Source organism: Scylla paramamosain, chromosome 11 (genome assembly GCF_035594125.1).
Source record: "Scylla paramamosain isolate STU-SP2022 chromosome 11, ASM3559412v1, whole genome shotgun sequence".
Lineage (NCBI taxonomy): Eukaryota > Metazoa > Arthropoda > Malacostraca > Decapoda > Portunidae > Scylla > Scylla paramamosain.
Genome location: NC_087161.1, coordinates 7,585,001 through 7,600,779, shown reverse-complemented (window position 1 = coordinate 7,600,779; position 15,779 = coordinate 7,585,001). Strand labels below are relative to the sequence as shown.

The 15,779-nt window shown below is 39.7% G+C and overlaps 1 protein-coding gene across 2 annotated transcripts in view; it reads left to right on the top strand.

Moving 5' to 3' along the window:
* Positions 1-2,802: 2,802 nt before the first annotated feature.
* LOC135104657 (glutamate receptor ionotropic, delta-2-like) overlaps positions 2,803-15,779 on the top strand; it is a 20,766-nt gene continuing 7,789 nt past the window's right edge. For both annotated transcript variants that reach the window (XM_064012190.1, XM_064012191.1), the window contains exons 1-5: positions 2,803-2,865; positions 10,202-10,435; positions 11,112-11,312; positions 15,056-15,204; positions 15,757-15,779. The exon at positions 15,757-15,779 is cut by the window's right edge and continues 109 nt beyond it. In XM_064012190.1, coding sequence (XP_063868260.1) covers positions 10,212-10,435; positions 11,112-11,312; positions 15,056-15,204; positions 15,757-15,779 — 597 coding nt within the window. In that variant the 5' untranslated portion in view covers positions 2,803-2,865; positions 10,202-10,211. The remainder of the gene's footprint in view (positions 2,866-10,201; positions 10,436-11,111; positions 11,313-15,055; positions 15,205-15,756) is intronic.

The window sequence follows — 15,779 nt, the reverse complement described above, 5'->3', positions numbered from 1 at the left end:
CTTTAACAAAATAGAACAGCATACTTCTCATAGGATGTACGTTTCCTTTAAATGTCATATTAAGGTTTTACATAACACATTCTTGGTCACATTTTCTCTAGGGTTTATGAAACGACGCGAGTGATTTGTCTTTCGGTGTAAACTCCGTCCAGTTTCCTCTAGCATAACTGTTTTGCTCAAAGGACAAACTTATGAGGGGATAGGTTTCCTAAGGTTTGCCTTAGGAAGCAAACCTATTGATGCGCAGAAGCAGATGCGCTGTAGATAGCATAACTAGTTATTGGGTTTTGGGCCTTAATTGAAAAGCTTTACATTTCATATTCATTTACAATTACGATATGAAACTGACAAAAATTAATGCATAAAAAAAAAAAAATGGTTATATTGAATTTATTTGTTCAGAGCCCTTGGTGGGGCAACTTATCTTTTGTCTGTTAAATTCATGTATATGTAATGCTCGATCTCCATCATATTCCGCTTCACAAACCTTACAAAAAAATAAATAAATAAATAAATAAATAAATAAAATGTGTGGCATGAGCTTAGCATCAGCAAACCAATGCTGTAAATCTTTACTCCATGCAGCGATAATTTCATGCTAGGTTAACCAGACCAAAGAGAATGAGGCTGAGTTTTAGGATGGAGTTTAAAGTTATAATTTTATAAGTGCATATTTCATCCATAACATGTTTTGCACGTGAATTATCAGACTGATGGTGGAGAAGTTGTCTTGGGGCTGCGACACCTGCAGGCAACTTTCTACACCCTGTTCCTGGGCCTCGCCGCAGCAGCCTACACCTTCATCTTGGAGCAGGTGGCGGGACGAAGTTTTTCCATCGCCCCCTAAGCTGTAACAACTGTATGATGTTACAAATGTCAGGCACTATGGCTGCCAAATGTTTTAATGGAAGCTTTCTGTTGGTTGCAGTAGGGACGACAGTGTTCGTGATACACTCTGATAATTTATACATTTATTTCAAAATATAATTCATTACGGTTCATGTTTATTTTCAGTATTACATCCCTGAACAAAAGGTGGTATATTTAATATCAATCATGAAGGGTGCTGGACTTGCGTTGCCCACACTAGGTCATAGTAAATTAAGAAAATACATAGAACGACAACTCGAGTATTATTTTCACTTTTTAGATTTTATTCGTGTTTGCTTATATTTACTTTTCTGGGTAACATAGATATCATTGATTATTTATATACTCGTAATTACCTCTTTAATATCTATTTATCTTTTGCTTCAATAAAAAGGTTTTGATATAAACTGGAACTCCACTTCTGTTTACGCTAGCTCACTCAGGGCGGTCTGCCGAGCCTAACATCTTGTCCTGCACCTCCCAAATGAATAAGGACGTGGAACAGCAAGAGTTGCAAGTACGTATTTTTAATATTAACAGGCTGTAATAGGCCATCATTCTGAGTTTGAGCCAATGGTGACCCGTGGCTTATTATGGAGCAGAAGAGCGAGTTAAATTGTAATAATCATTCATAATTTCATCTTAGCTTCTTCGGTATTTTTAGAACTATCAATGTAACTACTCGAATTCTGAATATAACGTTTTCCTAGTATCAAGTAGAGTATCTAGCGCTTGTCATTAAGTCAGTTTATGTGCAAGGAAATCTTAAATTAATACATTATTTTGATGATTTATATTTCTAACACATGTTTTGTACTAGAACCACCAACAATGTTGCTAAATTTGAGTAGGCTATAGCCTCACGAAGGCAAAAATTCTTTTGTTATCACATGGAGAAAGGATAAAGAGAGAGGCCTTCCCATTTACCGCTCTTCAGTGAAGAGTGAAGCCAGTGGACGGACCTAACCTAACTAACCTAACCTAACTAGGTTAGACTAAAAGTGAAACTGGTGTAGTGCCGGGGAAAACATTTATATGTATAAGTAGCATTAGGTTAGGTTAGGTTAGGTTAGGTTAGATGGGGATGTTATGTTTGAGTTCCCCAAAAAAGGTACTCAAACGAGCAATGGTACTCAAACGAGTGGTCATATCCCTCACCTACTTTTGACATTCAGTACCGTTGTTGAATCTAGTTTTAACTTACACGATCAGATAAAACTAGATTTAACTAGTTAAACTTTGATATTTCTAGTTATATCAAACACATTAAGGTATAACTAGTTTTGCCTAGGTAATACTAGTTGTTCACCAACACATTGGAAATACCTAGTTAAAACTAGTTTTGACTGATTCCTGGAAATACCTAGTTAAAACTAGTTTTGACTGATTCCTGGAAATACCTAGTTAAAACTAGTTTTGACTGATTCCGGGTTTTGACTGTAATATATATATATATATATATATATATATATATATATATATATATATATATATATATATATATATATATATATATATATATATATATATATATATATATATATATATATATATATATATATATATATATATATATATATATATATATATATATATATATATATATATATATATATATATATATATATATTGGTCACACAACAAAACTAGTGTGGTTTTCAAAATTTTCACAAGAAAGTACACTCAGAAATACTAGTCTTACGTCCATTTTTTTTTTTTTAACTGTTGTACTGTATTATTAAAGAGTTTTTTTTTTTTACTGTTGTACTGTATTATTAAAGAGAGAGAGAGAGAGAGAGAGAGAGAGAGAGAGAGAGAGAGAGAGAGAGAGAGAGAGAGAGAGAGAGAGAGAGGCTATGCAAAGCGGTGCGATAGTTTGGGTGCCGATAAGTTTAACAAGGCTTTCTTGCTTGGTCGTGTTAGTGGCGCAGCATCGTGTTGCCTCCACGCTAACGGGAGGTGACAGCTTTGCCCGAGACGTCAATCTACTCTGAGGTACGTGCTGTTTCAGAGCAAACACTCATTGAATTCAGTGATTGGAAAAAAATAAAAAATGCACAATGAACAGTTTTGCCAGTCAACATGTACAGTTGTGAAGTGTACATCTCGAATATTCAACGGCATTCGCTGAAATTTATTAAAATTAAAGAAAAATCACGTGTGAAGAAACTGCGTTTGTGATGTGTATCATAAAACGTCTGTGATATACAGATCTGACTAAATCAATCACAAGTGAAGTGCGCAGCTGCTATCAGTCATAACACATTTTTCTTCTTCTCTCACTTAAGGAGGCACACAATTCCAGAGAACATCTTCAATTATCTGCAGAATGTAGACACCTACACGAGTCACAAAATGAGTCCAGGCCATAAATCTTTTAAAACTTGCCGAAATGAACGTTGGTGGTACATCCATTTGTGGGCAGGAGGCCTGTCCTTCAGGTCCATAGCGAAGATGGTCGGCAGAAGTCCTACCACCGTGCGGAAGTGGGTGATACGACTGCTGGATGAAAACCTGCTGCTTTCATATGAGGCTGGTGGAAACGTCCTGGTGTCGCCTCGCCTGCCCTTCATATAATTATGTGACTGTCAAATTTGGACATACGAGTTCACCAAATGAATTATAAATAGAAGACACAACCTGTACAAAATTGGGGGTGGAATATTTATGGAGATACGTTTCCCGAGGACCAGGTCATCATATTGGCAGAATGGGCTGACGTCGTCATATCAACACACTATTTTCGATGAAATCAACATAACAGGCATGCTGTTCGCTGTGCCACGCTGGGCATGTGTTAATCAGGTCTCACGGTCTGTCCTCTTAATGACCGACAGTTTGCATTTTTTTTCCTTTTCCTTTGTGTTTCTCCTCCTCCTGATCGCTTCTTTTTCTCCTTGTTTTCTCCTTTTTCATTCCTCTTCTACCAAATAATCGCACTTGTAAAAAATAATGATGTTTCTTTAAGAAAAGTAATGTAATATATATTTCTGTCCATTAACATAGGACTTACGTAATTGTTTTGACCAAACAGTACGCATTAGGGCTTGAAATGCTAATTATTTGGTAGCTTTATGTCATAAGCAGAATTCTGTCTTTGCTTCTTAGTGATACACGTTCGATTATATTTATTCCTATTATATATGTTTTTTTTTTTTTTTATTATTTATGTATTTATTAAATTCATTCCATGGAACTTTAGGCAAATTTATGTCTGCCGCCGCGTGTTCTGTTGTGGTCTGGCGGGACGAACGTAGGTTTCCGAAAGGCCTCTGATGAATTGATTCCACCAAGTATGTATGTAGCAGCTACGTGGAAACTTTTAAAAATGACGATACATTCACTGCTTGATTTCCTCGTGGTGCCACAATACTGTGGTATTTCCTGTTTGAAGTCTGCATTGCTTTGAAATTATAAATATCAATAAAAACGTTTCGCTTGTTGAAATTTTAAAGATAAGATTACTGTACTAAAAAAAAAAAAATGTAGGATGCAAAGTTGCGCACAATCAAAATTCACATTGTATTATTACGGCTAGTGTATCTTTGGTGTTAGTCGTGATCGACAGGCGTATGACGCCACGAACAGAGTTTACATGCATTACAGTTGTGGAGAATTTGATGCAGTAGGTAATAGACTAAAGACCTGACAGGAAACTATGAGTATCTACGACAGCATCAAATTAAACTACATACTGGAGAATGGAAATGATTTATCGAAGGAGGTCTGTGAAGATATGTGGAAACATTTTCAGTTTACATAATATATATTACAGTACAAGTAAGAACCTATAGAAAACAGTCAGGAACTAGTACTGGAGCAGAGCTGAGTAAATGAGGAAATCTGTGGAGAGACATGATGCTATCTGGTTGGATCGAGGGAGGGAGAAAGCCACGATGGCGCTGCACAATTAATTCAAGAGATTTACTAGAGAGAGAGAGAAATAGAGAGAGAGAGAGAGAGAGAGAGAGAGAGAGAGAGAGAGAGAGAGAGAGAGAGAGAGAGAGAGAGAGAGAGAGAGAGAGAGAGAGAGAGAGAGAGAGAGAAACGATAACGCTTTCAGATCTGTTAATGCTTAGAGTAAGAACCAACATTGTTAAACTGGAGGAGATTTGTGAATGGAGTGATAGGTGAGAGATTGTAATTGCAGGAAGGGAGCTCTTAACTTATATCTATTCATATATATATACTCGTATATATATATATATATATATATATATATATATATATATATATATATATATATATATATATATATATATATATATATATATATATATATATATATATATATATATATATATATATATATATATATATATATATATATATATATATATATATATATATATATATATATATATATATATATATATATATATATATATATATATATATATATATATATATATATATATATTATTCGTAGCTGTTGCCTTGTAAGTATCTGTCCGCTCTTCAGCCTTGTCTTTGTGAACAGCAGCGGACAGATATGTTTATCAACCCTCCTTTATTTGTAACATTGGGTTCTGAGCATGCGCTGGTCGCGGGCGGACAGCTGCGTACAAGAGGACAGCTACGAACACAACATGCTGTCAACAACATGGCTGAAGACTTGGTTAAAAGATTAGTCGAATATAGGGATAAAATAACTTGGTAAAGAAAGAACCCACAGCTGCGAACAAGGGGGCAACTATGAAGACGACACTGGCACAGGCAGGGATCACAAAACATCGCCAAAACTTGAGGTGCCAAGGCCACACCGGGCGATGCCTTCCACTGCAGCCTGTTAGAAAATAAGACATGAGATGACGAAACCTTTAAGAAATGCAGTCATGTATAACATATATGAGGCGCTGGTATGTTTTATTCGTACACTTATTAGTGGCGACGAACGGCGGAGGTGAGATGTAGCAATCGGAATACCTTTACTCAGATGTCGCAGCCGACACACATTGACCATGCAGAGGTATGTGCAGAGATAGCTAAGCAAGTCGAGTTAGCAATTGCTGAGAGCGTCATAATATGAAAATTTGTCTAAATATCCAGGTGTGCAGTTCCATTACACGATGAAATGACAAGCTAAGTGGTATTGCCTGTAGACTCATTCTAGATACACGGTGTCGTGAGCTTTCAATGAATCTCTGTACAAGTTGTGCATATTATACATAAAGGAATAAAGCCACGAAGATTGTCATTCCCCCTCACCTATACAGGTCCCAGCATTCGTTTAACACTCATCCACCCATCATCTTTTCTGAACGGGGAGAGCTTGTCATTAATCTGCCAAACTGTGCCCCTCTTCATCCTCGGAATATCAATCAATCTTTGGCTTATTTTTTAAGACACATTTAATGAAGCCGAATAATGTATTACTGGCTTTAACTATGAACAACACTGACTGGACTTTCATTTATTCGCTATTGCACAAGGGAGCCAGACCGAGGGAAAAAATAATTCTGGGAAAGAAAGTCCGCTTATTGTATCTCCCTTCTCTCTCTAAAAAAAAAAAAAAATATTGAGTGAAATGTGTGTGTGTGTGTGTGTGTGTGTGTGTGTGTGTGTGTGTTATGATTCCTTTTCTCCCTGAATCCTCCCTGCTCTCCCTCCTTTCTTCCTTTCTTCTTTCTCTCCTTCCTTTCTCGTCTCCCCCCAGTTTACTTCTTAATTAATCTCACCTTTTACCGTGTCGAGTGCAAAGAGAAAACGCAACAAAGAGGTTTTGTTCTCTCATCACTACTACGTATTTTCAAGCACCGGAGGAAATTAGTCGTATTGTAATGAGCGTTTTTTGTATGCCACTGACGATGCAGAATCATTGTTGAGTTATCGCTGGAATCATGAAAGCACCCTTGAAAACGCAAAGTAAGCCTACCAAATGTACGGGTATTTGTGTTGATCGTCATCGTTCAGGGTTCACGTCTCGTCACTGGGCGTCACCACACCTGCCAGCTGGGGAGGAGAGGACGAGGGTGTCTGTTCGAAACTGGTGGCGGTGGTGGTGATGGTGAAATTTTGTCAAGGCTTTGTAGCATTTCTTTAAAGGCCTAGGTTAAGAGTGTGTTCAGTACCAAATGATCAGTGGGCTAAACATTCTAAGGCCTTTATTGACTGCCTTTCTGTCCTGATGATCACCTGATTTTGAGGCCTATATGACCTGAGGATCTTCCGCCTCAGTACGAAATGGCTCCCGTTAAGAGGTGATCTGATGGAGGTCATCATGCACCATAAGGGATATAACGAGGGTGGCATAGGCAAAATTCTCAGTGTCAGTCATCAGAATAGGACATTTCTCTTCATGTAGTTTTCTTTGTTGGTATCCCACAAACCTTCATATTTTCTATAAATGTCCAAAAATCTAATGAATTCATCCCCTAACTACTTCAAAACTTGTTTGTCTGTCATATTTCATACATGGGAAAACAAACTCATTAGCTGACTGCATGCTCACAGGAAGCGACTATGGGCCTGCTGTAGTGGAACTAGAATAACCTGGTACTCAGGGTGATGGCTGTTCCTGTCCCACACTGGTGTCATTTTCACAGTCGAGAGGCATATGAACACATCTCTCTCTCTCGCTCATACTGTCATCCTTTGTCTTAATTATTCCAAAATTATAAGTTGTTATATACTACTGCATTTTTTTTTTTTTTTTTTTTTTTCTAATGACTTTCGATTTGATGATGGAACAAACACACGGTATATCTTCCGGTACACTTACGGCAACACGTATGGGTAGTGCGGTTCTGCCGCCCTAGTATCCTTAACACGTGAATCCAACAGTCCGCGCCCTGCTGGCCATTGTCATGTCACCTCTCTCTCTCTCTCTCTCTCTCTCTCTCTCTCTCTCTCTATGGGTGTTAAGGTGGCATCAGTGCGGAGAAGTACAGCTAACACCCTGAGTGCCAAGTTAATCTGGTTCCACCACAGTAGCCGCGACTAAGTCACATGATCATGAAATCGCGCGCTACCGACAACCATAAGTTGAGCATGTTTGACTTTGGTAACTACGAGTATTTTTAGTCGCCAGTTGGACTTGCTAGTGACGACTAACCGGTCACACTTGGCGGCTAGGTGGCTGCCAGTCACAGCTACTGCTGTAATGGCGAGTAAAGTCGCCTAGTGTGACTGCTGCTCAAAGCTGCAGCTAATAAAGTTAAACATGTTCAGCTTTGCTTGCCGGTACCGCACGATTTCGTGATCACGTGACCTAGTCGCGGATACAAGTAGATTCATAGTCGCTTCATGTGACCACTGACCATTCACGCAATGGTCACCACCGAGTCAGCTATTGCGTTTATTTTCCATGTGAAATATGGCAGACAAACAAGTTTTGAAGTGGTCAGGGATGTAAATCATTAGATGTTTGGACAGTTATAGAAAATATGAAGGTTTGTGGGATACAAACAATGGAAACTACATGAAGAAAAATGCGAGGGAGCATAGTTTAGTATTGCACGGAATTGATATTCTCATAACACTATTTTTTTTTCTGGTGTAATCATATCAAAAAGCTCCTCAGACTTCGCTGAACTAATATGCAAGACGTTCATGTAGTCAGATGGGTCTTCTGCAGCCAATTCTCTCAACAGATTGGTAAATGCTCCCAACTTTTTCCTTTTGGCTATTCACTCTCACCCAATTTTTTTTTTTTTTTTTTTTTTTTTTTGAGTCCCAAGTTTGTCCAACAGTTCCTGTCCCATTTCGGCGCATGCTGATAAGATTAATAGGTTTAAAACCTGGCGCCTGACCCTTGACATGTCTGCGCGCTGCACAACAGGTATGGGACTACAAGACTGCTAGATGGACAGGTAGTCGAGTCGCCGCTACAAGTAGCGGCAAGTCAAGTCGTCTCGTGTGACTGGGGAGCCCTTTGTCTTACTGTGGACTTGTTTAGGTTAATGATGATGATTAAAGAACCCAAATCCCTCGCTAAACTCATATTCGAGAAAGATTCGTTCTTTGTCTATTAAGAAAAGACCAAGACGCGTGCGTAATCTAACAAAGTAGAATGTGGGCATATGTTGTTCAAGCTTGAGAAAGTTGGATTTAAAAAGAGATAGGAAGGAATTGGTTCTCAGACAGAGTGGTAGATGAGTGGAATGGACTCAGTAATCTGGTTGTTAGTGACGAGTGAGTGACGATCTCGCTATCATCCGCCTCGACAGGAGAGCCAAGCTCGTAGGTGACTGGGAGAGGAACCTTGATAAACAGTTATAAAAGTAAGGATAGACAGTACTGGTGTGTTTTGTCCACATACTTTTTTCTTTATCATACCTCATTTAAATAAGTTGTCATCATTCTTACAGACAGACTAATCAAAACTAAAAAAAAAATGGAACAGAGCTGAATAAATGGAGTATGCAATAAAGTCGTCTCGTGAGACTAGCTCAGTAGCAGCGACTGTCACGTGGCTGGTAGTTGAAGTACTCGTAGCGGCGAGTAAAGTCTCGTGTGACCGCGACTTTTGATAAAGCTACGGATGAGGATGATACATGGAAATGTGTTGGCATATTCTTTGCGAGGACTGCCGCGTGTAGTCCTGATTCAGATGTTTCAAATGCGGGACTATTCGTCTCTTGAGTCAGTCTTGTTGACCTCTCCACCACACAGACCCGATGATGATGATGATGATGATGACTAGTAGTAGTAGTAGTAGTAGTAGTAGTAGTAGTAGTAGTAGTAGTAGTAGTAGTAGTAGTAGTAGTAGCAGCAGCAGCAGTAGTAGCTGTAGTAGTAGTATTAGTAGTAGTAGTAGTAGTAGTAATAGTAACAGTAGCAGTACTAGTACTAGTAGTAGCAGCAGCAATAGTAGTAGTAATAATAGTAACAGTAGCAGCAGCAGCAACTGTAGTAGTAGTAGTAGTAGTAGTAGTATTTGGTAGTTGTTATTCTTCTTTTTCTTCTTTTTTGTTCTATTCCTCTTTTTCTTCTTCTTCTTCTTCTTCTTCTTCTTATTATTATTATTATTATTATTATTATTATTGTTATTATTATTATTATTATTATTATTATTATTATTATTATTATTATTATCATTATTATTATTATTATTATTTTAGTAGTAGTAGTAGTAGTAGTAATAGTAGTAGTAGTAGTAGTAGTAGTAGTAGTAGTTGTAGTCGTAGTAATAGTATGTTAATATTGTTATTTTTATTATCATACTAAGGTCAAAAACAATTATCATCAGTTATCATTGCTATACGTATTTTTTTCTTATTCTTTTTCCATTACAGAGCATCCCCAGTACTACAATCTGAACCGGCATGCTGGGTTTTCCTCGTAACTATCTCCACTCTCACACAGCTCACTTTCCTCCCATTACCTTCAGGGTGTGGAAAATGAAAGTAGCAGGAAGGGCATTGGCGGGCGTGATAACCGTGATGGTCTGGGCGGGGCACAGGGCGGCGGCAGGGAGGCCTGTGCCAGTGGGCAGCCGTGGACTCGCCGCCTCTGTCGAAGACGTGATGCTCGGGACGCGGCAGGTAGCTGAGACGCACCTCGCTGGTTGTCATCTGGTGCTGGTGTCTCCTGACCTCTATGGTAATGTGGAGATGGTACACAGGTAAGGACCGTATTCTGAAACACTTCTGCGCTACACCTCCACTATACTTTCAAAAGTATAGTAGTATATATAGTAGTATATACGAGTATAGTAGTATATATAGTAGTATATAGTAGTAGTAGTAGTAGTAGTAGTAGTAGTAGTAGTAGTAGTAGTAGTAGTACTAATAGTAGTAGCAGTAATAGTAATAGTAGTAGTCGTAGTAATAATTGCAGCCGTAGTAGTAGTATGTTAATATTATTATTATTTTTTATTATACTAAGGTCAATAACAATAATCATCATTTATCATTGCTATACGTATTTCTTTTTCCCATTACAATGCATCCCCAGTGCTACAATCTGAACTGGTCTTTAGTTGAAGTGACACAGGCTTTTAATGGTATTTTTATATTTGTAGTGACAAAATTAACAAGATTTCTTCTACATTTTCAACAGAAGAAACACTCTTGAGAAACGGGCTAATCACCTCTGTCGCAAAGCATTTCAGAATACGGGCCTGAGGCAGGTGTGTGTGTGTGTGTGTGTGTGTGTGTGTGTGTGTGTGTGTGTGTGTGTGTGTGTGTGTGTGTGTGTGTGTGTGTGTGTGTGTGTGTGTGTGTGTATATGTGTGTGCGCGAGCGCGCTTTATAATCTGTATTAGGTTAACGGTATATCTATTATCGCTTGTCCTACAGATTAATGGACCAGTCTGTGAGTCCCATGGTGCTCCTGGAGGTGAACACTCGCGATACATCGGGATTAATTCACAAGGAACCTACAGATCGATCCCTGAAAGAAGTCTCATTAAAACTCGCAGCATTAGGGAGCAGCTCAAAGCCGTCCTGTCAAGGGTTGTTAGTGGATCACACAGACGCCGCAACCTCCACACTCTCCTCGTAAGTGCAGCTGATACACTGGTTGTTGTTATTCCATCATGATACTGTAAAGAGAAGAGCAAGGAGGAACCTGAAGGAGAAGAGTTGCAGGAGTATGTGAAGACTGAGTTATGACAAATTATGATGGAAATTGATATCATGAGAGAGAGAGAGAGAGAGAGAGAGAGAGAGAGAGAGAGAGAGAGAGAGAGATTGTTAGTTTTGATTAATTTATTGCGCCTCAGTGGCGTCATTCCAACACAGAGAGTGTTTAACAATATTGTGGCGCTGTATAGAGATGCTGTTAGGCCTCTGGTGGTCCCATATCAAATTAAAGAACGGGGAAAGGGAAGTCAGCAACCACCGGATCCAGAGAAACGTGCAAGGATGACGTCCGGGTTGTCAGCCATCAAAAGATAGCGGCACACATCAATAAGCGGGTCTTCACGGGGCAGCAGCAGACCTTCCAGCTCAGGGCAGTGGAGACAGTGGTGCTTCAGTGTGTTTTTTTTTTTTTTTTTTTTTATGTAGGAAGGATATTGGCCAAGGGCAACAAAAATCTAATAAAAAAAAAAATGCCCACTGAAATGCCAGTTCCATAAAAGGGTCAAAGCAGTGATCAAAAATTGGTGGATAAGTGTCTTGAAACCTCCCTCTTGAAGGAATTCAAGTCGTAGGAAGGTGGAAATACAGAAGCAGGCAGGGGGTTCCAGAGTTTACCAGAGAAAGGGATGAATGATTGAGAATACTGGTTAACTCTTGCGTTAGAGAGGTGGACAGAATAGGGGTGAGAGAAAGAAGAAAGTCTTGTGCAGCGAGGCCGCGGAAGGAGGGGAGGCATGCAGTTAGCAAGATCAGAAGAGCAGTTAGCATGAAAATAGCGGTAGAAGATAGCTAGATATGCAACATTGCGGCGGTGAGAGAGAGGCTGAAGACAGTCAGAGGAGAGGAGTTGATGAGACGAAAAGCTTTTGATTCCACCCTGTCTAGAAGAGCAGTATGAGTGGAACCTCCCCAGACATGTGAAGCATACTCCATACATGGACGGATAAGGCCCTTGTACAGAGTTAGCAGCTGGGGGGGTGAGAAAAACTGGCGGAGACGTCTCAGAACACCTAACTTCATAGAAGCTGTTTTAGCTAGAGATGAGATGTGAAGTTTCCAGTTCAGATTATAAGTAAAGGACAGACCGAGGATGTTCAGTGTAGAAGAGGGGGACAGTTGAGTATCATTGAAGAAGAGGGGATAGTTGTCTGGAAGGTTGTGTCGAGTTGATAGATGGAGGAATTGAGTTTTTGAGGCATTGAACAATACCAAGTTTGCTCTGCCCCAATCAGAAATTTTAGAAAGATCAGAAGTCAGGCGTTCTGTGGCTTCCCTGCGTGATATGTTTACCTCCTGAAGGGTTGGACGTGTTATTGTGAGGGCACCGCACAGGGAGCAGGGAGAGAAATGCGGCACGTCTGGCAGTCCCGCAACTTCCCACACTGGCCTGTAGCCAAGACGGAGCCTGGCAGAGACCACATTGTGCCTCCTCACCATAACTCCCTTGCGGCTAGAGAGAGAGAGAGAGAGGTCGTGTAGTGAAGAATGAGTTGAAACGTGTCTCAGGTGGTTCGGTCTTGTACGTTTGCCTCGCTTCTCATAGTGTTATCGTACCAGGCATCTTAGAAATAGGGGGTGGGGGTGATCAGGCCTCGTTCTGTGATAACAGGTATACTGGCAGAGGTATTTAGGAGCAGGGAACTGAAGACAATCCTTTCGGTGGTACGTCTTAACATAAGAGAGAGGGTAGAGACCAAACAGGAGAAGCAAAAGAAATATTGCGATGGTGTTTATGCTCTTCTTTTCTTAGCAGGGTCAAAATGATTGCAAGGATGTGTACTGAACAAAACTACTATCCATGTTTGACCCTATGAGGCATTATTTTGTTTATTTACTGATTTATTTATTAATCCATTTTATTTTATTTCTTTTGCCAGCATCTTCTAAAACAAACTACTGGATCAATATGACATTTTGGCACAGTTTGTGCCATATGGTTCCCTAATTAATGACACCAAAATTGCATTGCCAAATGTGTTTTATTTAGAAGTTTACTCTTGGCTTTCAAGGGGAAGTTGACAAGAACCGAGTAGACATTTGGACAGGGAAGGTTTTGCGTGACGTAGTTATGACGTGTATCACTCAACCACCTCTCCCTCCACTTCTGTCATCCATTCCCTCCCTCTTTGCCTTTCTTTTAACCCCTATTCCTGCAATTACAGCTTTCCACCCAAGCGGACATTGTAGCCAGGTAATTGTTATGCGAGTTTTTTTTTTTTTTCTTCCTTAAAAAGAAAGAAAGAAAAAGATGAAAGACATGGGCTAGGAGGGAGGAGTAGGCAGCTCTGTGAGTGTAGAGCTCACTGAGAACCATTCGGGGCGGAGGGAGCAGCTATCATTTCTAGCCCATGTAAGAAGAGGACTGGAGAAAATCACTTTACAAGGAATGATACAAGGGAAAAGAGATAAAGGGAGACAACGAGTGAAATACCTGGACAGCTTGGTACGAGTTAATGGAGACAACCGGAGGGCAAATGATTTATTGACAGAAGCATTAGATCGGGAGAGATGGTGTTCCATGGTCGCCGACGTCAGACACTGCACATCGGTGAGGTTAGAACAAGAAACCTTTGACGATCAGACCAATGCAATAACCAAGTCCTTGCGTGAGTAATGCCAATACCAGACTTTTGATGTGGCAGACGAAGAGGATCAGTCAGTGTTAGGGAGGTCAGTTTTATTTAATTTAGAAATATTTCATTGGCTTATAATTTTCGTGGAATTTTAATACAAAACAAAATTCAGACTGAGAGCCACGACACTGCTAGGTGGAACTCCTTGACAGATAGTTTAACATGATGATGATGATGTGTGGCAAGAGCGAACTTAATGACAAGGATACAAGGATGCACATGCTAACTACTTTAATAGATTATGGATTTTTTTTACTTGCATATCAAAACACACACACACACACACACCGCGTAGTGTAGTGGTTAGCACGCTCGGTTCACAACCAAGAAGGCCCGGATTCGTATCCCGGGAGCGGCGAGGGAAATGGACAACCCTGTTAATGTGTAGCCGCTGTTCACCTAGCAGCAAGTAGGCACGGGATGTAACCCGAGGGCTTGTGACCTCGTTGCCCTGGTGTGTGGTGTGTAAGTGGTCTCAGTCTTACCCAAAGATCAATCACTGTGAGCTCTGAGCTCTTTCAGTAGGGTAACGGCTGGCTGGATGACCAGCAAACGACCGTAGGTGAATCACACACACACACACACACACACACACACACACCAGTCGTTTCGTGTACAGAAGACCCCTAACAGACTGTGCAAATGTTTAATTAGGTTGTTTTTCATTAGTTTTAAGAAAATCGTATACTTTATAACAATAAAACGAGGATTGTTGTATTCTCTGTATCATTTTATGTTTCACTTGCTTCGTTATTATTGTTCATTTAACAATAATACATTTATTAATGTATTATTGAATGAACAATAACATTTAGTTATTGTTCATTTAACCGTGACTTTGTGTTCATATTCCCCTTTGTGTTCGAGACTTCATCCCTGTTTTGCCGTGTTCACTACCACCAGGGATGAAATCCCCAAATCCTACTACTAGTCGCATTTCCTTTTATCTATGGCTGTGATTCTATGTATGTATTATGTGACTTTTTTTTTTTATTTATTTATATAGCTATAAATAACTTTCCTCAGGCTCCTGTACTGGTCTAAGCGGTGGCTGCAGTCCGAGACGAGGGTGGTGGTAATGGGCAGCGATCCTGAAGCAAACAGTCTTCTTGACAACTCTGCCCTCCGCAACACGCGCCTCGCCCTCTACATAGCTCCTTACGCCAGCTCGCAGGGTGATGTAGTCTTTAACTTTATGCTGCAGTACAGTGAGTAAATGATAGTGAGAAACAGCGACTTAATGACCCTCTAAAGTGTACGATAGCTAGTTGTAGTCATTTCACCTTAATTTCCTTACATATACTACAAATTAAGCGCACTCTTTTGATAAAGTTAGATAAGCAAATACAAAGAAATTTATTCAGAGACAGTGGTAGATGACTGGAATGGACTTGGTAACGACATTGTTAGTGCTGAGTCATTAAGAAGCTTTAAAAGATTAGATAACTTAATGGATAGGGATGACAAGTAGATATGGGTAGATACATTTTACACTAGAATTCCCATGTGCAGCCCTGGTACCTTCTTGCAGCTTCCTAAATGTTCTTATGATATGTCTTTATATCAGTCGCCTACAATTTTCTCATACATATATATAAGAATTCTGTACATCTAAAAACTTTATCGATGCTATGTGCTTGGCTTACAGAGATCCTCTTAAATTCGTATACGTATTTACGGGTATCCATATTTGTATTTATGCAATAAGTATATGTGTAATCCTGTAGGCAGGCGAGGCACAGTACAGATC